Source organism: Anabrus simplex, chromosome 9 (genome assembly GCF_040414725.1).
Source record: "Anabrus simplex isolate iqAnaSimp1 chromosome 9, ASM4041472v1, whole genome shotgun sequence".
Classification (NCBI taxonomy): domain Eukaryota; kingdom Metazoa; phylum Arthropoda; class Insecta; order Orthoptera; family Tettigoniidae; genus Anabrus; species Anabrus simplex.
Window position 1 is genome coordinate 69,157,585 of NC_090273.1, and position 26,471 is coordinate 69,184,055.

The 26,471-nt window shown below is 42.6% G+C and overlaps 1 protein-coding gene across 1 annotated transcript in view; it reads left to right on the forward strand.

Annotated features, from left to right (window-relative positions):
* The first annotated feature begins 797 nt into the window (after positions 1 to 797).
* Positions 798 to 26,471, forward strand: part of LOC137502160 (ATP-binding cassette sub-family G member 1-like) — a 285,436-nt gene continuing 259,762 nt past the window's right edge. The window contains exon 1 of the mRNA XM_068229153.1: positions 798 to 1,188. Within this exon, the coding sequence (XP_068085254.1) occupies positions 1,086 to 1,188 (103 nt within the window). The 5' untranslated portion in view covers positions 798 to 1,085. The remainder of the gene's footprint in view (positions 1,189 to 26,471) is intronic.

The window sequence follows — 26,471 nt, forward strand, 5'->3', positions numbered from 1 at the left end:
AGAGGTGGGATATTTCACTGAGTCCAAGGGAAAACCGACCCTGGAGGGTACACAGATAAAGAAGAAGAACAATTTTAGGCCTTCCCCTAAACTACCATTTTACTTGCGTGAATAAAATTATGTATAGCCTAGATTGTAGCGACGTATTCCCCGACTTAACATACCGATTTTCATTACATTCACTTCAGCAGTTTTCTCGTGATGTGTGTACATACAGAGCATTTCCTTGTTACTGTGAACACCACCGATACAGAAATACAATTCTTTTTAAATTCTGAGCAATGCACAGACAAAACTCTTATGTTATATATAAATATTTTCTTCTGCATATTTTAGGCCAGTCTGAATGGCTCAGATGGTTGAGCCTCTGGCCTTCTGACCCCAACTTGGCTGGTTCAATACTGGCTCAGTCCAGTGGTATTTGAAAGTGCTCAAATAGGTCAGCCTCCTGTCGGTAGATTTACTGGCACGTAAAAGAACTCCTGCGGGACTAAATTCCGTCACTTCGGTATCTCCGAAAACCGTAAAAGTAGTTAGTGGGACGTAAAGCAAATAACATTATTATTATTATTATTATTATTATTATTATTATTATTATTATTATTATTATTATTATTATTATTATTATTATTACCGGTATGTTTATACATTGTTATTTAAATGCCCGATAATCTGATGGCTGTACGGCTAAGAGAGCTGAAAGCCAAATACATAAATAGAATCCACTGTCATTTCCTTGTTTTCGTTACTCAGTCGAAGCGCTGTGTTGTTATCTTTTCTCTGTCCTTTGAGCCGGCTGGAGATCTAAGGTTCCGGTGTCTTGATACAGAGCTGGCAGAGGGTTACGTCCTTCCCTCGTGGCCCTGTGGGCATATTACCTTGTGTAACAATAATTAATCGAAAAGTATGGAAATGTAGGAAAGCTGTAAGTTAGTCCCCAAGGTCAAGCCGGATCTAGCCTTGCCCGACATGGAACTGGTTCTGCGGGCGAAGAGATGGTACGCGTGGTGAAGTGAGGTCGGGCTCGGCTGCCTCAGTGGTACTCTGGCTCTTGGTGTGGTCAGTGCTAGGTCAAGTTCAGCGACATGAGTGCTACGGATATACAGAAGAAACCGCGTGGTGGGACTACCGTCGCCGCCCTAGACATCGAGTTCTGGGACTTGTCCTTCCTTGCACCTGGAGCCAAAGGTAAATGTTTGTAGTAACAGAGTTTTCCCAGCAAATCATTTATAACAATACTCTTGTTTTTGTACAGATTTATTTTAGTCTTTTCATGTCGGTGAAAATGTTTCATAAATTAATAAATTAACAAACGACCGTATTTAACAGCAACGTATGTATGTTAGCACAATAATTTACTGATCGCTGTGAATTCGAAATAATTCGTAAGACTTTTTTCTTCCAAGATTTCCATGCTAGCTTTGATATTGCATAGTTCATTTCAGTTCTTTCTTGTCAACAGAAGTGTTCCGTATAATAATAATAATAATAATAATAATAATAATAATAATAATAATAATAATAATAATAATAGCCCGGCTCCTTGGCTGAATTGTCACCGTTGAGTCCTTCAGTTGACAGGGTCCCGGGTTCGATTCCAGGCTGGGTCGGAGATTTCAATTCTGGTCACTGCTTCGAGGTTTTGGAATACGATAACGGCAGATATTAAAAAGTCTCGGCCGGGCTGAGTGGCTCAGACGGTTAAGGCGCTGGCCTTCTGACCCCAACTTGGCAGGTTCGATCCTGGCTCAGTCCGGTGGTATTTGAAGGTGCTCAAATACGACAGCCCCGTGTCGGTAGATTTACTGGCACGTAAAAGAACTCCTGCGGGACTAAATTCCGGCACCTCGGCGTCTCCGAAGACCTTAAAAAGTAGTTAGTGGGACGTAAAGCAAATAACATTATTATTATTATTATTATTATTATTAAAAAGTCTCGCTCGTCTACGGCGTTTAAAACACCTTACTATAAATTACTCCGGAGTACATATTGATTTGAGTGAATGTAAGAGTGAATATGTGAATAAAATCGAAAGATACATATTAAATTTCAAGTATCTTATGCTATCCGATTGACGTTTTTACTCTTCCCGTTCAGAACTACGCACTGTTCCTAGATATAGGTAACATAGTGACAGGGTTTTTAGTGAACTCAGATTGTAACGTAGTGATATTCAGTCAATTTCATTTAGCCTTATATTAGAATAAATTTTCGTTTAAGCTAGTTAGTAGACACATTCTTCAGTTATTAATTTGATATGTTTCTGTTATTGTCTATTCCCTATTTATCCTAGATAATTTTTTCACCACTAGTAATCTTAATTCTTGTAGTATTGTTACTCATTATCTCATTTGCTCGTCTTATCTCATAAATTATAATGGATTTCCATGAAATTTTAAATTAATACTGTAAAAATCTAAATATTGTTTGTGGTTAAGTGTAAAGATAGGGCCAAGAGCCCTAACTTCACCAATTTATAAATTAATTAATTAATCAATCCCAGGAAATTAGGCAAAAGGCCAAGAAGATATAGCATATTTTAATGGTTAAATTTCATTATCGGAAAGGAGGAGACTTAAAAATTTAAAATGGTTTCGTAAGACTTCTCTCCTTGTAATATTTCCTTTCCAGTATTGCATAGGTTCTTCTCGTGGTTTTTTTTCAATAGAAATGCTTCATAAATTAATGAATTAAAAATAATCCTCATTTAGAACATTGGTTTTACGGTATCCCAGTATTTGATTGATGGTTGAAAATTCGCCAAAATAATTCTTTTCTTCCAAGTGTTCCGTTTTGGCTTCTATATTACAGAGTTTATTTCACTGCTTTCTCGTCAGTCGATATATTTCATATCATAGCAATGAATATAATAATATTTAACGTTTAATAACTTTGAGCAGAGAGGTGGCCTAGACCCTCAGATTTTACAATATAGGGCATATTTTTTCATAGCGTCAGAATGCACAGGCGATTTACAGTTTAGTCTGACAAATATAGACCCCTTTTACTTACAACTGACCATTAGAAGAAGAAAGTTATCGAAATTTACAACCTGTCATATTTTATTATTACAGATTTACGTAATGTAGACGTATTTCTATAATTATTCGTGTTGTCTTAAGTGGCTGCAGGTTTATAGCCACTAGAACCTAAGTCTGAGCTGGATTGCGGCTCCGTCCAGTGCTGTTTTAAAGTGCTCAAATACGTGAGCCTCCTGTCGGTAGATTTACCGACATCTAAAAGAATTCATGTGGTGGAACAAATTTGCGGCATCTTGGTGTCTGCGAGAACCACAAATGTAATTAGATGGATATAAAACCAATATATTTATTTCCATTACGCTGAACCGTCAGCTGAGAGCAGATTTTACACGAATATTTAAATTTAAATACGTGTAGTAAGGTATCGATCGGGATAAGCAACAATATTAAGTATCAACAGTCATGTTAACAACAATAATTTCAAAGGAATCTTTCATGTCTGAAGTATGCATAGGGTGTGTGAATATGTCAATATCGAGTGGAGAGTTACCAAGAGTTGGGAGTGAAGGGTTGTTGTAAGGTTAGGCACGGACGGGACACATTATAAATATGCCGGTTACGTGTTGGACGGTGGGGAACGTGTATAGATAAATATGTTGGAAGAGCCATTGATTTATTTTTATGAATGTAACAAAAATCGGAGAACTGTAAACGGTTTTTCAGGTCAAATATACCCCCAAGTAGTTCAAGATGCTAGATTTAGTTGTGTTCCTAAACACAGGATTGCGAGTCTTCACAATGAAAGTGAAAAAGTTAAACATACCACTTAGTTGAGATATGTTTTGCTGGCAATACCTAGTGTTTACAGTGCACTATGTCTTCTGGTATGAGCTAGAGCTATTTTGTTACCTTCATTGATTTGTCTCTGTTTTATCCTTGGCTTTGACAGTATGAAAGTGACTGAGATATGAGCTATGCTAGTAATGCCATTGCTTATGCAGCCAGTCCCTGCTATGAATAGTGTGAAAACATTGCTCATAGAGTCGGTTGGTGCATGCATTTCAGTGGGCTTGACAGTGTGATATGTAATAGCAACTTCTGACTCGGTGAGGAAAGCAACGGGAAACTACCTCACTCCTCATTTCCCTAGTACGCCTCTTCAGTGATGCCTAGGCCATCTATGACAGTTTATGGCAGAGCTGTTGAGGATCCAATCAGCCTTAGGGCTGAAGACTGAACATGTTTGTTATAGCAGATGAGGACCAAATAGGGGACAAACGTCAATAATGGGGAGAACATAGCAGACGGAGTATCATTTTAAGGCGTTAATATCATTAATTTCAGTGATTCTGAAAAGAAAGCCTAGGCTACGCATACCTCGGGATTTTATTGATTCGATATGAGCAGAGATGGTCAGTTCAAGACCAACTACAATATCTCAGACCTTAACCGACCTATCGAAACTGCCCACAATGGTGACAGGTGAAGTGCTAGCATGTGTTTGTTTTCATTCGTGTAAGTCATATTGTTACCGAATATCTACGGAAATTTGAATATTATTAATCGGAAATTATACCTATTTATAACGTTAAAAATGCTATAGGGCCACTTTCAGTGCCGTAAGAAGCTGTTCGTTCATGAAAAGTGCATGTATTCAAACAATTCTGGTGGTGATGAGGTGATTGTCCTCTTTTTTTCTTTTTTTGCTAGTTGCTTTACGTCGCACCGACACAGATAGGTCTTATGGCGACGATGGGATAGGGAAGGGCTAGGAGTGGGAAGGAAGCAGCCGTGGCTTTAATTAAGATACAGTAATCGGGAGATAGTGGGTTTGAGCCCCACTGTCGGCAGCCCTGAAGATGGTTTTCCGTGGTTTCCCATTTTCACACCAGGCAAATGCCGGGGCTGTACCTTAATTAAGGCCACGGCTGCTTCCTTCCCATTCCTAGGCCTTTCCTGTCCCATCGTCGCCATAAGACCTGTCTGTGTCGGTGCGACGTAAAGCAAATAGCAAAAAAAAAAAAAAATTAAGGTACAGCCCCAGCATTTGCCCGGTGTGAAAATGGGAAACCACGGAAAACCATTTTCGGGGCTGCCGACAGTGGGGTTCGAACCTACTATCTCCCGAATACTGGATACTGGCCGCACTTAAGCGACTGCAGCTATCGAGCTCGGTCCTCTTGTTCTTCTCACAACTTGTTTTCTTTATATGTTCACTTACCTGTGGGCATGTTTATAGTCTAATTAGATGGATCGTATGTGCTGCGTGCCTGAATGTAAGTCCAATTATAGAGGTAGAGCAAAAACTTCAGTGTTCAGATTTCCAAAAGACCTAGTATTAAGGTAAATTGGTTAGGTGGATTCATAGGGAAAACTTCGAAGCAAGTGGTAGTAGTGTCGTGTGCATTAATTATTTGATATCAAATGTATTGTTAGGGAAGATATTATACCCATAATAGGTTTTATCCAGTTCGGGTGCCACGCAAACTTCTGAGGTTTTCTAATGAAATCAGTCCCGGAAATATCCGAAAAATCGTGACTCAGAGTTACGACTGAGATATGAAACATTTTAAACTGATACAAGAATGATGTAATTGAATCATTTTAGTGTTTTACAATGGCGGTACGTAAACGAAACCTAACCCCATTTCTCGTGAGTTGAAATGAAGTGGACCGAGCTCGATAGCTGCAGTCGCTTAAGTGCGGCCAGTATCCAGTAATCGAGAGATTCCTAGACCTTTCCTCTTCCATCGGCGCCATAAGACATATCTGTGTCGTGCGACGTAAAGCAAAAAGAGAAAAAAAGAAAAAAATGAAGTGGATTGTGGCGATTTGAAATTTCGTTCAAGAAATGCATTTTTTTTGCATGTTTTACGAAATGGGCTGTGGTTAATGATGTTTTATAGTATTTAATGTAAGGTTAATAATGTTATCTGTTGACATCTATTTATCTTATTTGCTATCCGGAATTTCATACGTAAAATATTTTTATAGTGTGTGTTTTTCAACCTGATGTTGATTAAATAATTCCGTTATTTTCCCTCTGAAATTACAATTACGCGATAACGTTGCTTTTGGTGCATAACTATTCATATTTTGAGTTAATGAGTTGCATTTCATGACGTTTGACTTGTGATGTTGTCTTTAGGTGACTCAGAATAATCATACATAATCTTACCCTTAACCTCTCATGTCGCCCACCGATGTCCGCCATGTTTCTTCTGGGTTACGATCTGATGTAATTGTAGTTGGTCTTGGTCAGTTTATAGTCGATTATAACACGGTCTCTTACCTAAGAAGCCGATTGCAGTGTGATTCCCTGGGTGGTATAGAAAGGGTTCATTCCTTGCTTTAGCAGTGAAAAGAATATTGCGATACACTTCTTAACGTTGGGAGAAAGATTCTATTTCTTAAACCAGTCGCTACACGAATTCATAACAGTTTATAATTCATGACAATCATCAGTCGTAGACACTTGTCATAGGATCTTTAGGTTGTCGGCGTACAGGAAAAGGGATCACTTTCTGTTTAGAGCGCAAATAATGATGTCATCGATATAGAGAACAAAGAGTAGGGGCCAAGGATACTGGCCTGAGATACACCTGATAACACAACACGATGACGCAGATTCAGGGAGTTCCACTCTTTGTTTTCTTCCATAGAGGAAGCTAGTTATCAATGAAAAGACGGGGCCGTATATATTAAATCTGGTAACAAGGTTAATAATAATAATAATAATAATAATAATAATAATAATAATAATTCCATTAGCTGGCGCCGGAATCTAGGAGTAGAGTGCTTGCCTCTTGCCCGGAGGTTCCGTGTTCGATTCCCAGCCAGCTCATGGATTTTTATCCGAATCTAAGAGCTGGTTCAAGGTCTGCTCAGATTGCTTGACAACAACTGAGAAGCTATCTGGTGGTGGGATGGCAGGTCCGGTCTAGAAAACCAAGAGTAACGTTTGAGGGGATTCGTCGCGGCAACCACGCGTCACTACGTAATATGCAGGCCTTCGGGCTGAGCAGCGGTTGCCTGGTTGGCCAAGGCCCATCAGGGCTGTAGCGTCGTGGGTTTTGTATTATTATTAATTATTATTATTATTATTATTATTATTATTATTATTATTATTATTATTATTATTATTATTATGAAATTAAATGGCGTATGGCTTTTAGTGCCGAGAGATCCCAGGACGGATTCGGCTTGCCAGGTGCAGGTCTTTTGATATGACTCCCGTAGGCGACCTGCGTGTCGTGGTGATGATGATGATGATGATGATGAAATGATGATGAAGACAACACATACACCCAGCCCCCCTGACAGGGAAATTAACCAATGATGGTTAAAATTCCAGACCCTGCCGGGAATCGAACCCGGAACCCCTGTGACCAAAGGCCAGCACGCTAACCATTTAGCCATGGAGCCGGACATTATTATTATTATTATTATTATTATTATTATTATTATTATTATTATTATTTTGGAATCATTGAAACCCAGAAAATTTGGTATGTAATACGGTCGTGCTGCTATAAGCTTGCTTTCGGGATATGTTGGGCTCCATTCCCAATTCCATGTTCATACCTGGTAGCCGTGTCTATCGTATGGCACCGTACTTAGCCGGTTCGAGTCCCGCTGGTGAAAAAAAATCACTGTCAGAATGATGGCTGGCAGGGTAGGAGAGGAGATGGTATACAAATTCTAATCACTAGATTGCGTGGAAAAATTCTGATTTCAATTCCAAACCCATTTGGAGTGAGGGCGTATGTCGCTGTTGATGGTGATTCGTCCTTGAGATGGGGACGTCAAGCTTTGAGCAGATCCCTTAATGTTACTCGACGGGAGTAGGCTATGTGCCGACACAGGGGTTTCACCTCTCTCTACCTCGTTATCATCATCATCTTTCACCCAGACGTGTGTCAAAAGGGTATCAAAAAAGAAATACCTGTAGTAAGCGAGCTAAACTTGTGTACCTCAATTAACCTCATGGCCGCTTCCTCCCTAACCCTTCAGATCATTAGGTAATTAGTAAACAAAATCATTGAAATATAAAAATAAGCTTTTATGTAACAATTTTCGAAATGTGTGTGTTTTATCTAAGCATAGCAAACCATATTGTTTAAACAGCCGAATTATAACAGTTATTTCAGCAAAGAAAATTAAATATAACTTCTACAATCAGACATTATTACAGATGAGGAAGAAGTAGAAGAACTGCAGGATTAAAAAGAGAATATATGGATAGATTTTCACCAGACAGACGGCGTGATGACAACAGAATGGATGAATTCTGAATACGAACTGCGCCATACCATAACGCGCTTCTTGGTAAATGTTCATAAAACCATTGAAAAGGGCAGGAAAAACAATATGTCTACGACAGGCAGATCCAGACGAGCTATCTGACCTATATATAATGAATGCTGCGGAGTAGGATGGCTCCTCTAGTTACTATTATTAACTTTCTTTCTTTCTTTCTTTCTTTCTTTCTTTCTTTCTTTCTTTCTCTCTTAATCTGTTTACCCTCCAGGGTTGGTTTTTCCCTCGAACTCAGCGACAGATCCCACATCCACCACCATAAGGGCAGTGTCCTGGAGCTTCATACTCTTGATCGGGGGATACAACTGGGGAGTATGACCAGTACCTCGCCCAGGCGGCCTCACCTGCTATGCTGAACAGGGGCCTTGTGGAGGGATGGGAAGATTGGATGGGACAGGCAAGGAAGAGGGAAGGAAGCGGCCGAGGCCTTAAGTTAGGTACCATCCCGGCATTTGCCTGAAGGAGAAGTGGGAAACCAGGATTGCTGAGGTGGGAATCGCACCCACCTCTACTCATTAAACGTCCCGAGGATGAGTGGACCCCGTTCCAGCCCTCGTACCACTTTTCAAATTTCGTGGCAGACCCGGGAATCGAACCCAGGTCTCCGGGTGTGCCAGCTAATCACACGAACCACTACACCACAGAGGCGGACGTTATTATTATTAGCATCGCAATTGGGAAATAACCTGGTGGCAATGATCAATTATGCAAGGATTAGCTTCCAAGGACTGATTTGTTTATTTGACCATCATAATAAAGTAAAGTCAAAACATAATCGCTCGGTTCACCCAGAAGGACGTGGGTTCGATTCCCCGTCGGGAAGTCGTGAAGTTTATGAAACGAGATTTCCACTTCCGGAGGTGCACGTGGCCCTGAGGTTCACTCAGCCTACACAAAAAATGAGTACCAGGTTAATTCCTGGGGTCAAAAGCGGCCGGGCGTAGAGGTAACCACTCTACCCCACCAAGCGCTGAGGTTACGGATAGTGGAAGCCTTTACCTTCCACCCCTCCAAGAGTCTTCATGGCCAGTATGGAGATAACTTCGCTTTTTTTTTTTTACCCAGCAACAACAACAATAACTACAACAAACAATTCCATGGGAAGAAAATATTACAAGAAATACTACTGGTTTAACATTCTAAATCCAGCATCATCATATACAAATTGACATACAACTTATATACTGTGTTTCCAGTATTTAACACTACGGCTTACTTTACTCCAGGTGAAGCTTAATACAAGCTTGACATTACAACACCGTCATATACAACTTCTCACGAACCTTAAGTATTTCAAAATTTTTCACTGTGGCTTACAACAACAATAAAAACAACATGAGTGCAACAAACAATTCCCTGGAAAAAAATGTTACAAGAAATACTACTAGTAGGCCTGTCTGAACAAAGTTATCCTCGACTTACAATAGACATTATGGGTGAAGTGAATGACTGCGTGAATTATCGTATGACTGAATTGTATTCATGCATGCGTGATTCAATAAACTTTCCTCTCTGCCAGGTACGGATAACCATCAACTGGGAAATAGCATTCATTATTGAATGAGTGTCGGCCTGAGTGGCTCAGACGGTTGATGCGCTGGACTTCTGACTCCAACTCGTCAGCTTCAATCCTAGCTCAGTCCGGTGGTATTTGAAGGTGCTCAAATACGCCAGCCTCATGTTAGTAGATTTACTAGCACGTAAAAGAACTTCTGCGGGACTAAATTCCGGAACTTTGACGTCTCCGAAAACCGTAAAGAAAGTAGTTAGTGAGACGTGAAGCCAATAACATTATTATTATTATTATTATTATTATTATTATTATTATTATTATTATTATTATTATTATTATTAACCGAGCTCGATAGCTGCAGTCGCTTAAGTGCGGCCAGTATCCAGTAATCGGGAGATAGTGGGTTCGAGCCCCACTGTCGGCAGTCCTGAAGATGGTGTCCGTGGTTTCCCATTTTCACACCAGGCAAATGTCGGGGCTGTAGCTTAATTAAGGCCACGACCGCTTCCTTCCATTTCCTAGGCCTTTCCTATCCCATCGTCACCATAAGACATATCTGTGTCGGTGCGACGTAAAGCAAATAGCAAAAAAATATTATTATTATTATTATTATTATTATTATTATTATTATTATTATTATTATTATTATTATTATTATTATTATTATTATATTCGTTTACGGCCATTAGAGACCACGTTAGATAACAATTACATGTTTCTGGAAGCCTTCCTCACAGCCCAGAACTTCAGCATCCTCTCTCTGGCAGCCTGTCTTCTTTCGTCCGTCCACCCACGGTTAAGTTTTGGTTCGTCATGGAATCCCTGAAATCTGTCGATCACTGACCTAAACTTTGTTCGGTTTGAGATGTCTTCCGAATTTAGTCCCACCTGTCTGAGATCCTTTCTCACCTCCCTGAACCATTTGTCCGACACTTTAGGTCTGCTGTCTAGTATTGTGAAAATCCTTTTCGTTAGTCTCTTCTCATCCATTCTAAATAAATGCCCATAGAATTTAAGTCTCCGTTTTCTCATGGACTCAGTTAGCCTTTCATTGTCTCGGTAAAGTTCTTCCCTTCCTCGCAGCCTATACTGTCCATCCACAATCTTTGGACCCATTATTTTGCGAAGGATCTTTCTTTCAAATTTCTCAGCTTCTCTCAGTCCCGCTTTTCCTGTCATTTGGAGGCATTCACTAGCATACAGACATTCCGTTTTAATCACTGTATTGTAGTGCCTTAGTTTAGCTCGTCTGGAGATGGTTTTCTTCTTGTATATAGGATATGTTCTACGAAAAGCCGCAGCCATCTTCTCCCGTCTGGTGTTGTTTGCTTCTCTTTCATTTGTTTTCAATTGCACTATTTCACCCAAATACTTATTATTATTATTATTATTATTATTATTATTATTATTATTATTATTATTATTATTATTATTATTATTATTATTATTATTATTATTGTGGTTGTTGTCGAATGAATGTATGTTAGGATGATTGAATGAATTGCACGCCTTCAACCTATGTCTACGGAATCCCAGCTGCTAATGAGAGGACATTCCAATATGGATGGATGAATGAATGAATGAATGAATGAATGAATGAATGAATGAATGAATGAATGAATGAATGAATGAATGAATGAATGAATGAATGAACTGAATTCATGCATGCATGAAAAAAAATGGAAAAACGCATAACCACCAATTGGGGACAGACCTCTTATTATTGAATGAATGGCTTACTTAAGTTACAGCCCCATCATTTGCCTGGTTTGAAAATGGGAAACCATGGAAAGTATGTGATTAGCAGTTTCGTCTGACATAGAAAGGATTGACGACAATTTAATTCTAATTTAGACGACCCTTTAGTCCACGATATGCCGCCCCCATGGTGTAGGGGTAGCGTGCTTGCCTCTTACCCGGAGGCCCCGGGTTCGATTCCCGGCCAGGTCAGGAAGTTTTACCTAGATCTGAGGGCTGGTTCGAGGTAGACTCAGCCTACGTAATTAGAATTGAGGAGCTATCTGACGGTGAGATAGCCACCCCGATCTAGAAAGCCAAGAATAACATCCGAGACGATTCGTCGTGCTGATCACACGACACCCTGTAATCTGCAGGCCTTCGGGCTGAGCAGAGGTCGCTTGGTAGGCAAGGCCTTTCAGGGCTGTAGTGCCATGGAGTTAGGTTTATTCCACGCTGGACAGTGATGATTTGAGATTCCTTCTGCTCATATGAACTATAATCTAACTTGCATTTTGATCTGTTGTATACACTTTGCGCACCTACAAATTTCAACTGCTCAGCATTAATCATTCTTTGACTTTTTATTGGCCTATTTCCCCTGTTTACTGGGGTCGGCACTTCGTGTGGACAAGGCCCAAATTTACGGTCAAATGCCCTTCCTGACGGCAACCCTATGTGCAGGAATGCAAAATTCGATCCGTGTACTGTAAATTTAAACGTGCCACGCGGAGTACACTCGCTTCTACTATGGCTCCTACAAACATTCATATCGCTCCGCCCGGAACATTCAACATCTCAAACGGAGCGACTTAATCTTCCATGTTCTCAGTTTAGGACGGACCAGAAAGCGCGAAAATTCCCCTGAACACGGGAGTTGCTAGAGTAAAGCTTGACACATCGTTTTTCCCACCGTAGCAGGACTTTTATTTGTAATTTTTTTAATATTAATGACTAACCGTTCAGCCAAGAACACTGCTATATACTGTTCGAGTTATGTAACATGACCTAAATAATCACACACATAGTTCATTTGTTTATGCCCATACCTGAAAAAAAAAAATAAACAAGCAAATTATAACAATCCACTAAGACTGTCAGCAACAACAACAACAGTAGAGAAACAAATGGCAATGGTGCTTCGCACTGCTGTTGTCACACGTTTCTTGCCTGTTTAACAAGGTTGCCAGACGTATGTCAGACGGTCGAGCTAGCTCAAAGACATGTTACCAGTGCGTCTGCCAGCATGAGAATGAAGGTTGTGATGGTGATAGGGCCTAGTGATGGCAAAACTTTTCAAAACATCGATATATCGGTTTTTATTTATTTTTGTTTATTTATTAGTGCCTTTTTTTTACAGTGGCGAAGTTAGGGAACGAGGCCCTCTCTTACACTTAACACTTTACACTTCGATACATCGGTATTAAAATATCGATGTCATTGAAATATCGGTCTTCAAAATATCGGTACTATTATCCATCATTGTCGGCCCCGTGGTGCAGGGGTAGCGTGCCTGCCTCTCACCCGGAGGCCCCGGGTTTGATTCCCGGCCAGGTCAGGGATCTTTACCTGGACCTGAGGGCTGGTTCGAGGTCCACTCAGCCTACGTGATTAGAATTGAGGAGCTATCTGCCGGTGAGATAGCGGCCCCGGTCTAGAAAGCCAAGAATAACGGCCGAGAGGATTCGTCATGCTGACCACACGACACCTCGTAATCTGCAGGCCTTCGGGCTGAGCACCGGTCGCTTGGTAGGCCAAGGCCCTTCAAGGGCTGTAGTGCCATGAGGTTTGGTTGGTTTTTTATTTTTTATTATCTATCATTATAAGTCTAGTTTTACATTTAACACAATGATTAAAGAATTCATTATGTTTAATAAGTCTTGATACATATCAGAAAACAAGTTTTTTTTTTTTTTTTTTTTTTTGCTATTTGCTTTATGTCGCACCGACACAGATAGGTCTTATCGCGACGATGGGATATGAAAGGCCTAGGAAGTGGAAGGAAGCGGCCGTGGCCTTAATTAAGGTACAGCCCCGACATTTGACTGGTGTGAAAATAAGAAACCCACGCAGAACCATCTTCAGGGCTGCCGACAGTGGGGCTCGAACCCACTATCTCCCGATTACTGGATACTGGCCGCACTTAAGCGACTGCAGCTACCGAGCTCGGTGAAAACAAGTTTAAAACAATGACCAAGTAACATGACTTTTCACTACAATTACACATTATAAAAACATTTACAGCCGAAAGATGTTATGATACATAGAAAAACAGTATATGCAAGGTGTCTAGTAACGAGCTAATAACTTACACCGAAAAACCATATGAAAAAACTACAAACGTATAATTTGTGTACGAAGTACATCTGATAATTATCAGAACTCTAATTAAATACCTCTTAGGTAAGCCATTTAGAAAAAGCAGCTTGGATAACAGTTTGCCATTTAATCGGTTTCTGTTTTCCGTGATGGTGTTACGGGCCTTTGAAAACAGTCTCTCTGCTGGACAGAGGTCGCTATAATGCTCAAGTATTGCCTGGCTAACGTGTAAAGCTATGCACGATGAATGAGTTGTGATATTATCACTGTATTTACCGAAGTGAATTGAGAAATGAAAATTCAAATTTCGTAACTGTAGCATGCAAATATTGATTGAAAGGGTTTGAAAAAGAAGCAAATCATAACCAAAAGTATTAAATTAGACAGAAATATCGATATATTGGGCTCAAAATATCGATATCGACAGTTTATCGTATTTCAAAATATTGATGTCGATATATCGATATTTCCATCTCCTTACAACTATGCAACCATCCACCATGAGATTAAATTATTGCGACTGGGGATATCTGTGAAGTTTGCCTGTTGGTGAGGGAGTATGATATTTGATTTAGGCGCCCAGCACCGTTATTCGTATTAAGTTACATCGACTACTATAACTGCAGTAGGCGTCGTTGGCGAGACAATAATATAGAATGTGCAAAGTTATCTAATGCCTTTGCTGGCAGGACCTAGTGTTTACAGTGCACTATGTCTTCTGGTATAGGCTAGAGCAATTTTGTTACTTTCATTGATCTGTCTCTGTCTTATCCTTGGCTTTGACAATATGAAAGTGACTGAGGTACGAGCGATGCTAGTAATGCCAATTCTTATGCGGCCAGTCCCTGCTATGAATGGTGTGAAAATGTTGTTCATAGGGTCGGTTGGTGCATGCATCTCAGTGGGCTTGGCAGACTGATATATAATAGCAACTTCTGACTCGGTGAGGAAGGCAACGGGAAACTACCTCACTCCTCATTTCCCTAGTACGCCTCTTCAGTGATGCATAGGCCATCTATGACAGCTGATGGCAGAGTTGTTGAGGATCCCACCAGCGTTATCGCTGACGGACTGAACATACATACAAAGTTATCTAACTCCCCAGAAACTTTCCGCCATTATTCAAGCAGGCTGTTTTACTAGGAATGCAGCAGTAATGCCATCTATTGGAGATGAGTGGCAGCCAAGTCACATCAATCACATCACAACAATGATCGATGTAACGATATTGCTGATCAGTTTTATGATCTTTCACGTAAAGGTTCCTTCTTTGATGACTCTCCCTTGTTTTGTTCTTCAAACGATCGTTCGTTTACGATTTCTCTCCGTTTTTAATAATCTAGATTATAATTGTATATTTTACTATTGTAATTTTAAGTGGGGGTGGAGGCCTGTTCGTGTATGTGGGGCTATGCCCTTTCTCCATTCTCCATCCCTGAATTGTACCTTCAATTTGTGGAAAATAAATAAATAAATAAATAAATAAATAAATAAATAAATAAATAAATAAATAAATAAATAAATAAATAAATAAATAAATAAATAAATAAATAAAGAATCTTAACCATTTTATTTGTCGATACGGGTCGATGACATCGCGGTACTACGCCTTAAAACAATCATGAAAAGAAACCATCGCCAGTTAACACGATTAAACAATATGTTAGCAATGCTCAGCGTAGATATGGAATACGCAACAAAAGTCAAAAGGCTAAATGAACTTAACAAGAAATATCGAAATTCATGAATATTTCTGTTATCAAAGCCGTTACGGTAAAAATGTGTAAGGCACAAATGCCTCTAGTTAATTCTATATAACTTAAGTTATACAGTATTTTTCGACAGGACCACTAATAACATAAATATTTGAGAATTAAATTTTTGGCCTTCCCCTAAACTACAATTTCTCTCAGCGTGAATAAAATTATTTACAGCCTCATACCCCGACTTTAAATAGCGATTTTCATTAAATTCTCTTCAGCCATTTTCTCGCGATGCCCGTACATACATACATACATACATACAGACAGACAGACAGACAGACAGACAGACAGACAGACAGACAGACAGACAGACAGACAGATAGACAGACAGACAGACGGAGATGACGGAAAATTAAAAAGTGCATTTACTTGTTACTGAGGACACGACCGAAAAAGAAATACCATTCTTTTTAAATTCTGAGCAATGTACAGACAATCTCTTATTTTATATAATATAAGATAGATGTCCGCCTCTGTGGTGTAGTGGTTAGTGTGATTAACTGCCACCCCCGGAGGCCCGGGTTCGATTCCCGGCTCTGCCACGAAATTTGAAAAGTGGTACGAGGGCTGGAACGGGGTCCACTCAGCCTCGGGAGGTCAACTGAGTAGAGGGGTCGATTTCCTCCTCAGCCATCCTCGAAGTGGTTTTCCGTGGTTTCCCACTTCTCCTCCAGGCAAATACCGGTATGGTAGCCACGGCCACTTCTTTCCCTCTTCCTTGTCTATCCTTTCCAATCTTCCCATCTCCCGACAAGGTCCGTGTTCAGCATAGCAGGTGAGGTCGCCTGTGAGAGGTACTTGTCATTCTCCCCAGTTGTATCCCCGACCCAAAGTCTCACGCTCCCGGACACTGCCCTTGAGGCGGTAGAGGTGGGATCCCTCGCTGAGTCCGAGGGAAAAACCAACCCTAGAGGGTAAGCAGATTAAGAAAGAAAGAAAGAAAGAAAGAAGATAGATGATAGATAGATTGCATGTATCTACAATGATTAATGTGACCTTATGAAGAGAAGTGATTTAAGACGAACACAAATACCCAGTCCCCGAGCCAGTGGAATTAACTACTGTGTACGCAGTTAAAATCCTCCGCCCGACCGGGAACTGAACTCTATGTCCTCTCAACCGACGAAGACGAGTACGCTGATCATTTTTCAATTTTCATCTTAAGTGAACCAAGGAAAACTAATTACAGGCTCGGGTCGTAAGAGTACAGTAAACTCTGAGAGCCCTTCTTGGTCAACCCGTCAGCCCTTTCACTGCCCTGAATCCCTTCATGTCGTGGAGTATGTACAAGTAGAGAAGTGCACCTTATTCATGGAATGGATCAGCTACAAAGGTTTGGGTGTTTCTCTCTCTCTTCGTCCGATTACGAGTCTTATTGTGAGACTGTTTTGTTTTTTGGCCTGATAAACCTCTGACTCGTTGACGGGGAAACCATATAACATGTGCACAGTGCAAAGTCCCGAGCTACTTCCGCCAATATTCAGGCAGGCTGTTATATTCGGCACGTAGCAGTAATCCCATCTATCGGAGATGAGTGACAGCAGAAGAGACAAATCACATCACATATGTCGATATGGACCAATGGCCACGCTGTTTTACACCTTAAGACTATTATGACAAATGTCATTGCCAGTTAAGACGATACTGATATGGACTAAGCAACAAAATTGACTACAAGGAAGGTTCCACCACAGGTAGTCGAGGAGACTTGTTAAGTGTGTCAGGAAGTAAGCAGCGGTTTACAGCCTGAAGGCGTACAGTATGTCTAGTAAGGCTTTGGAGGACCACATCGCGCCACAGATGTGCCAATTCCCTCTTTCCTTATAAGAGTCCGACAAATAGTGTGGAGTGCTCAACATTGTTGAAAATGATTCCATTACACGTTCCTCGCCAGAATAGCAGACAAAGGCATATTTTCCATCTGTGTAAAGTTTGGCACAGACAAATTCATGGCTGCTGAGCCCATTAAAATCACTGAATGAGGTGAGTGAATCAGTAGAACTTTTTCACTCACGCCCCTCTAAAATTAGACGAGCTCTTACGACCTCATGAATGTAAGGTCATCTCTGTGAATATCTATATAAGTTATATAAAATAGGAGTTGTATCTGTACATTGCTCAGAATTTAAAAATAATGGTATTTCTGTATCGGTCGTGTCCACAGTAACAAGGAATTGCACATTTTTATTTTCTATAATGTCTGTATATATGGGCATCACGAGAAAATGCCTGAAGAGAATTTAATGAAAATCGGTACGTTAAATCGGGAATGAGGTACTGCAGTCTAGGCTGTAATAGTACATTATGCAACAAGACTATAATGGCGAAGACATACTCGTGTCTTAATTAACATTATAGATGAGTAGCTTACGACTGTTTATGCTTGACGATAATTATAACTTTATTTATTATTATTATTACTATTATTATTATTATTATTATTATTATTATTATTATTATTATTATTATTATTATTATTATTATTATTTTGCTAGTGGCTTTACGTCGCACCGATACAGACAGGTCTTATGACGACGATGGGATAGGAAAGGCCTAGGAATTGGAAGGAAGCGGCCGTGGCCTTAATTAAGGTAAGCCCCAGCATTTGTCTGGTGTGAAAATGGGAAACCATGGAAAACCATTTTCAGGGCTGACGATAGTGGGATTCGAACCTACTATCTCCCGGATGCAAGCTCACAGCCGCGCGCCTCTACGCGCACGGCCAACTCGCCCGGTCTCCTTTATTTATTTATTTATTTATTTATTTATTTATTTATTTATTTATTTATTTATTTATTTATTTATTTATTTATATTCATAAATTCCTGTCGAGATGTCGCTTGACAGTTGAGTTTACTGAACAGAGCGCAGAGCGCATGTGCCGGGTTATTGATTTTCCGTGAGTGGATCAGAGACCTTGACAATGTCATATGTTTTCAAAGCTTTGATGGAAGGTTGTCATAACCTAGCTTTATTTCAAATACAAATTGTTTATTGTACAGTTAGTGAAGTGAATTTGCGAGAATGTGCCGTGTGGTTGTGGAATACTAGAAGTAGAAGGTGCATTGATATTAATGTGCGTACGACATGTTTTATTTTGGAAACAAGTGCGAAGCTCGTGCGTTGAGCGCAGGTGTGATGCTATCGTAACCTAATTGGTCAAACAGTTGCATCATAATGAAAATCTGAACTCTGATTGGTGGAGAGCCTGTATCATAATGAAACGTGAACTATAATGAGCCTCATTAAGATTCAGTTTCCTAGCATATAATATTTATATTTCGGCATCGTCGAGCATAAATAATTTTATTCACGCTGAGTGAAATGGTAGTTTAGCGGGAAGACCTACAATTTAATTTTCAATTATTTATGTTATTAGTGGTCCTATCGATAAATGTTACATGACTAAAATTATACAGATTTTATTTTCCGATCATTTAGGTCTTATACATTATTACCGTTCCGGCTACTATAATAAGGATATTCATGAATTTTGATTTTGTTGCTTAGTCCATATCACCGCCGAGCATTGATACATAGAAATACTGTTTACTAGTGTCAACTGGCAATGGTTTTTTCATAACTGCCTTAAGGTGTAAAACAGCGTGGTCATGCGTCCATACCGACATGGAAAATTGTGAAGATGATTATAAAAATGAGAAAAATCATAAAGGAACGATCACTTGAAGAATTAGATTCCCTAATACGAGTCGGAAGAAAACTAAATGTGAAGGCCTACACATCGAAAGCTCATAAAAGTGATCAACAATAACATTACATTGACCATTGTTGTAATGTGATTTGTCTCTTCTGCTGCCACTCATCTCCTATAGATGGAATTACTGCTACGTCCCGAATAAAACAGCCTGCCTGAATACAGCATTGGTGGAAAGTAGCTGAGGAGTTTGCACTTTGCGCATATTATACGATTGCCCGATCAACGATCGGAACTACAGCATGTATGTGCATATAAATGCCTCTATATTTACTTTAACTTGTAATTATTCTAGGAAATAGTTTTTTTTATTTAAGGTGCACTTGTTGTGTACAATGTTTTAATTGAATAATATATAATTAGGTAAATAACCTGTTGATGATAAATCTAACTATCTATCTACTATCTTACCGATAATAATAATAATAATAATAATAATAATAATAATAATAATAATGTCCGCCTCTGTGGTGTAGTGGTTAGTTTGATTAGCTGCCACCCCCGGAGGCCCGGGTTCGATTCCCGGCTCTGCCACGAAATTTGAAAAGTGGAACGAGGGCTGAAACGGGGTCCACTCAGCCTCGGGAGGTCAACTGAGTAGAGGTGGATTCAAATCCCATCTCAGCCATCCTCGAAGTGGTTTTCCGTGGTTTCCCACTTCTCCTCCAGGCAAATACCGGGATGGTACCTAACTTAAGGCCACGGTCGCTTCCTTCCCTCTTCCTTGTCTATCCTTTCCAATCTTCCCATCCCCCACCAAGGCCCCCGTTCAGCATAGCAGGTGAGGCCACCTGGGCGAGGTACTTGTCATCCTCCCTAGTTGTATCCCCCGACCCAATGTCTCACGCTCCAGGACACTGCCCTTGAGGCGGTAGAGGTGGGATACCTCGCTGAGTCCGAGGGAAAAGCCAACCCTGCAGGGTAAGCAGACTAATGATATTATTATTATTATTATTATTATTATTATTATTATTATTATTATTATTATTATTATTATTATTTTACTGCTGGCAAAGAAACGAATTTCTCCTAGGATATTTCGTGTGTCTATTTCTAGCCGACTGCAGCCCTTGTAAGGCAGACCCTTCGATGAGGGTAGGCGGCATCTGCCATGTGAAGGTGGTGGATGATAGTGTTATATGTGGTGTGTGAGTTGTAGGGAGGTTGGGCACAGTACAAACACCCGGGCCCCGGGCCATTGAAATTAACCAATGAAGGTTAAAATACCTGACACGGCCGGAAATCGAACCCGGGACCCTCGGAACCAAAGGCCAGTACGCTGACCATTCAGCCGAGCCGGACTCTCGTGTTCTCATCCCGAGGTGGAGCACCTCTTTTCAGCCACACCCCCAATGGATGTGAGCTGCATGTACCATACCAAGCCCTCCTGTCATTCTTAATTTTCTGGCAGTACTGTGAACCGAACCCGGGCCCCCGAGGACGGCAGATAATAACACTAACAGTTACGCTACGGAGGCAGACTGCTGGACGCTGATATCGTTCAACATAAACTGTCGAATGGACTATTTTCCGAAAAAAATACGATCACTTCTGCCGGGTTTGAGCCCCGCGATGTTGGGATTTAAGGCCGAGACTCTACTATTGACCCTCAGACCCGCCTTTTAGGTACATTTTTATAAATTTTCTCAGTTTACCGTCCAAGTTTAGTTTCTCTCTCGGACTCAGCAAGGTATCCCACCTGTACCGCCTCAAGTGCAGTGTCCTGGAACGAGGGACATTTGGGTCGGCAGCTACATCACAGAAGCGGATGTCTTATCTGCAAAGAGTAGATAAACCTCTGTCCGGCATAAAGTAGCCTGTGGTGTGCACCTACCTTGCAGTCGAGGAGACATTATACGTATTGTGTCAGGAAGTGAACAGGGGCTTACAGCCTGAAGGAGTACAGTATGTGTAGGACAACTTTTCTTAATGCGGTCAGTCTTAAGAAGTTGAATGTGCAACGCCCGCAGGACTCGAACACGGGAGCGTTGACCCGATTTGACTAACAGCTGAAACAGTAAACTTTCTTGCGTTGACCTTTCCAGCGAAACAGTTACCTCAGCCGTCTGTCAGCTGATCGCCTTGATACTACTGCAAGCACCGAGCGCATCTAACTTCTTCAAGATGGAATATTATTTCTTTTAGCACGTTGGTTATTGAGAAGTCCGCCTCTGTGGTGTAATGGTTAGTGTGATTAGCTGTCACCCCCAGAGGCCCGGGTTCGATTCCCGGCTCTGCAATGACATTTGAAAAGTGGTACGAGGGCTGGAACGGGAGTCCACTCAGCCTCGGGGGGTCAAATGAGCAGAGGTGGGTTCGATTCTCACCTCAGCCATCCTCGAAGTGGTTTTCCGTGGTTTCCAGACTTCTCCTCTAGGCAAATGCCGGGATGGTACCTAACTTAAGGCCACGGCCGCATTCTTCCCCCTTCCCCCGCATAAGGCTCCTGTTCAGCATAGCACGCGAGGCGGCCTGCGCGAGGTACTGGTCCTCCTTCCCAGTTGTATCTCACCGACCTAACGTCTCACGCTCCAGGACACTGCCCTTGAGGCGGTAGAGGTGGGATCCCTCACTGAGTCCGAGGGGAAAACCAACTCTCGAGAGTAAACGGATTAAGAAAGAAACATAGAAAAACAGATTATTGAGAATTTAGCTCCCTTTCTGCGTGGGCGTGTTTCAATCCCGGCTGGGCAGAGAATAAAATAACTGCATATAAATAATTTCTCTGGATTAGAGGTGGGGTGTTTGTGATCGTCAGAGTACACTTCTCTTCATACAGCACACGACACTACCAACCACCACATAATACACTGACTGACAGAGCAAATGCAACACCAAGGAGGAGTGGTTTGAAAGGGATGAAAGTTGGGGAAAAAACAGAGTCGGCACGGAAGAATAATTGATGTTTATTTCAAACCGATATGCAGGTTACACAATGCGCACGGCATCGACTCAGTAGGATGTAGGACCACCGCGAGCGGCGATGCACGCAGAAACACGTCGAGGTACAGAGTCAATAAGAGTGCGGATGGTGTCCTGAGGGATGGTTATCCATTCTCTGTCAACCATTTGCCACAGTTGGTCGTCCGTACGAGGCTGGGGCAGAGTTTGCAAACGGCGTCCAATGAGATCCCACACGTGTTCGATTGGTGAGAGATCCGGAGAGTACGCTGGCCACGAAAGCATCTGTACACCTCGTAGAGCCTGTTGGGAGATGCGAGCAGTGTGTGGGCGGGCATTATCCTGCTGAAACAGAGCATTGGGCAGCCCCTGAAGGTACGGGAGTGCCACCGGCAGCAGCACATGCTGCACGTAGCGGTGGGCATTTAACGTGCCTTGAATACGCACTAGAGGTGACGTGGAATCATACGCAATAGCGCCCCAAACCATGATGCCGCGTTGTCTAGCGGTAGGGCGCTCCACAGTTACTGCCGGATTTGACCTTTCTCCACGCCGACGCCACACTCGTCTGCGGTGACTATCACTGACAGAACAGAAGCGTGACTCATCGGAGAACACGACGTTCCGCCATTCCCTCATCCAAGTCGCTCTAGCCCGGCACCATGCCAGGCGTGCACGTCTATGCTGTGGAGTCAATGGTAGTCTTCTGAGTCTTCTGAGCGGACGCCGGGAGTGCAGGCCTCCTTAAACCAATCGACGGGAAATTGTTCTGGCCGATATTGGAACAGCCAGGGTGTCTTGCACATGCTGAAGAATGGCGGTTGACGTGGCGTGCGGGGCTGCCACCGCTTGGCGGCGGATGCGCCGATCCTCGCGTGCTGACGTCACTCGGGCTGCGCCTGGACCCCTCGCACGTGCCACATGTCCCTGCGCCAACCATCTTCGCCACAGGCGCTGCACCGTGGACACATCCCTATGGGTATCGGCTGCGATTTGACGAAGCGACCAACCTGCCCTTCTCAGCCCGATCACCATACCCCTCGTAAAGTCGTCTGTCTGCTGGAAATGCCTCCGTTGACGGCGGCCTGGCATTCTTAGCTATACACGTGTCCTGTGGCACACGACAACACGTTCTACAATGACTGTCGGCTGAGAAATCACGGTACGAAGTGGGCCATGCGCCAACGCCGTGTCCCATTTATCGTTCGCTACGTGCGCAGCACAGCGGCGCATTTCACATCATGAGCATACCTCAGTGACGTCAGTCTACCCTGCAATTGGCATAAAGTTCTGACCACTCCTTCTTGGTGTTGCATTTGCTCTGTCAGTCAGTGTACGTATAAGGCATACAATGACGGAAATAGCATACTCTTGACGTTCTTTATATACAGTCTTTTGATAGGCTTAATTAAACGAATATATATTGGGGTCCGCCTCTGCGGTGTAGTGCTTAGTGTGCTCAGCTGCCACTCTCGGAGGCTCGGGTTCGATTGCCGGCTGTGTCACGAAATTTGATAAGTGATACGAGGGCTAAAACGGGGTCCACTCAGCCTCAATAGATCAACTGAGTAGATGGGGGTTCGATTCCCACCCTAGCCATCCTCAAAGTGGTTTTCTGTGGTTTCCCCACTTCTCCAAGCAAATACTGGGATGGTACCTAACTTAAGGCCACGGTTGCTTCCTTCCATCTTCCTTGTCTATCCCTTCCGATCTTCCCATCCCCCAACAAGGTCACTCTTTAGCATAGCAGATGATGCTGCTGCTGCTGCTGCTGCTGCCGCCGCCGCCGCCGCCGCCGCCGCCGCCGCCGCCGCCGCCAGGGCGAGGTACTGGTCCTTCTGCCTAGTTGTATCCCCGATCCAAACTCTCACGCTCCAGGACACGGCCCTTGAGGCGGTAGAGATGGGGTCCCTCGCTGCTTCCGAGGGAAAATCCAACCCTGGACGGTAAGCAGATAAAGAAAGAAAGAAAGAAGGAAAGAAAGAAAGAAAGAAAGAAAGAAAAGCATACTCTAAGCATTGTTGCCTAGGTTTCGCTCTACTTCTCTCATCTTCCATAGCCTATTTCATTATTCTCCTAGGTAATTTATACTCTTCAATTCGCCTCACATGACATCACCACTGAGGCCGGTTGCTATAGTAGCCTCAGTGTACAAGGGAAAGGATGATTGCAGGCCAGTCCTTTTGACGAGTGTCGCATGTAAGCTCTGCAGAGCATTCTTTCTGATAATATTAGACGCGTTTGTGAAATTACTAACTTGTTGAATAGAAGGAAGTTTGGGTTTAGGGAAGGATATTCTAACGAGGCTTAACTTGTAAGATTCCAGCAAGATATAGAGAATATTTTCGAATTTTGTATCGCTATTGACCTATCCAAGATATCATGGGAGATTGCTGACAAATTAACGGCTGTTCGACTAGACAAAACACTGATTGAATGGGTGGCTAAATTTCTACCAAAGAAAATTAAGAGTAGGTGAAGCTTTATCTGATTTTGTAACGATTGACAGTGGCGTCCCAGAGTAGCGGCGATTGGAAGTTAGAAGTATGTACAAACATGTATAGACAGCAAAATGTACCGGGAGTCTGGGGGTAATAGTGAAGGGATGACAAGAGAAACGAAAAAAAAAAAAAAAAAAAACAAAGCTACAAAATGGTAAGTTTTTGATGCTCTCTGAGTGAATTTCGACAGAGAAGTATAGGTTCACAGTCCACCAATTTAGCTACGGTAATAACAGGTTTCTTCGATTTTGATTAAATGCTGTGCAGTAAAGCCGGCCCCTTCGTGTAGGGGTAGCGTGCCTGCCTTTTACCCGGAGGCCCCGGGTTCGATTCCCGGTTAAGTCAGGAATTTTTACCTGGACCTGAGGGTTCGAGGTCCACTCAGCCTACGTGATTAGAATTGAGGAGCTATCTGACGGTGAGATAGCTGCCCCGGTCTAGAAAGCCATGAATAACGGCCGAGAGGATTCGTCATGCTGACCACATGACACCTTGTAATCTGCAGGTCTTCGGGCTGAGCAGCGGTCGCTTGGTAGGGCAAGGCCCTTCAAGGGCTGTAGTGCCATGGGTTCATCAAAATGAACAATGAAATATAAATACGGTGTGATTAAACAATAAAAAGCCGTATTTGGTACATTGACTGAGTGGGACTGCCAAACTGACAAATGCGTGCGGCAAGGGGATGGAAGAGAGAAGGAAGCGGCCGTGGCCTTAAATTAGGTAGAAGTGGGAAACAACGGAAAACCACTTCGAGGATGGCTAAGGTGGGAATCGAACCTTCTCTATTTAGTTGACATCCCGAAGCTGACTGGACCCCGTTCCGGCCCTCGTGCCACATTTCAAATTTCGTGCAGAGCCGGGAATCGAATCCGGGCCTCCGGTGGTGGCAGCTAATCATAGTAACCACTACACCACAGAGGTGGACAATCATTATCATAACTTTTGTCCTACGTCAGATTCGGCGAATGTACACTGACTGACAGAGCAAATGCAACACCAAGAAGGAGTGGTCAGAACTTTATGCCAATTGCAGGGTAGACTGACGTCACTGAGGTATGCTCATGATGTGAAATGCGCCGCTGTGCTGCGCACGTAGCGAACGATAAATGGGACACGGCGTTGGCGCATGGCCCACTTCGTACCGTGATTTCTCAGCCGACAGTCATTGTAGAACGTGTTGTCGTGTGCCACAGGACACGTGTATAGCTAAGAATGCCAGGCCGCCGTCAACGGAGGCATTTCCAGCAGACAGACGACTTTACGAGGGGTATGGTGATCTGGCTGAGAAGGGCAGGTTGATCGCTTCGTCAAATCGCAGCCGATACCCATAGGGATGTGTCCACGATGCAGCGCCTGTGGCGAAGATGGTTGGCGCAGGGACATGTGGCACGTGCGAGGGGTCCAGGCGCAGCCCGAGTGACGTCAGCACGCGAGGATCGGCGCATCCGCCGCCAAGCGGTGGCAGCCCCGCACGCCACGTCAACCGCCATTCTTCAGCATGTGCAAGACACCCTGGCTGTTCCAATATCGACCAGAACAATTTCCCGTCCCGTCGATTGGTTGAAGGAGGCCTGCACTCCCGGCGTCCGCTCAGAAGACTATCATTGACTCCACAGCATAGACGTGCACGCCTGGCATGGTGCCGGGCTAGAGCGACTTGGATGAGGGAATGGCGGAACGTCGTGTTCTCCGATGAGTCACGCTTCTGTTCTGTCAGTGATA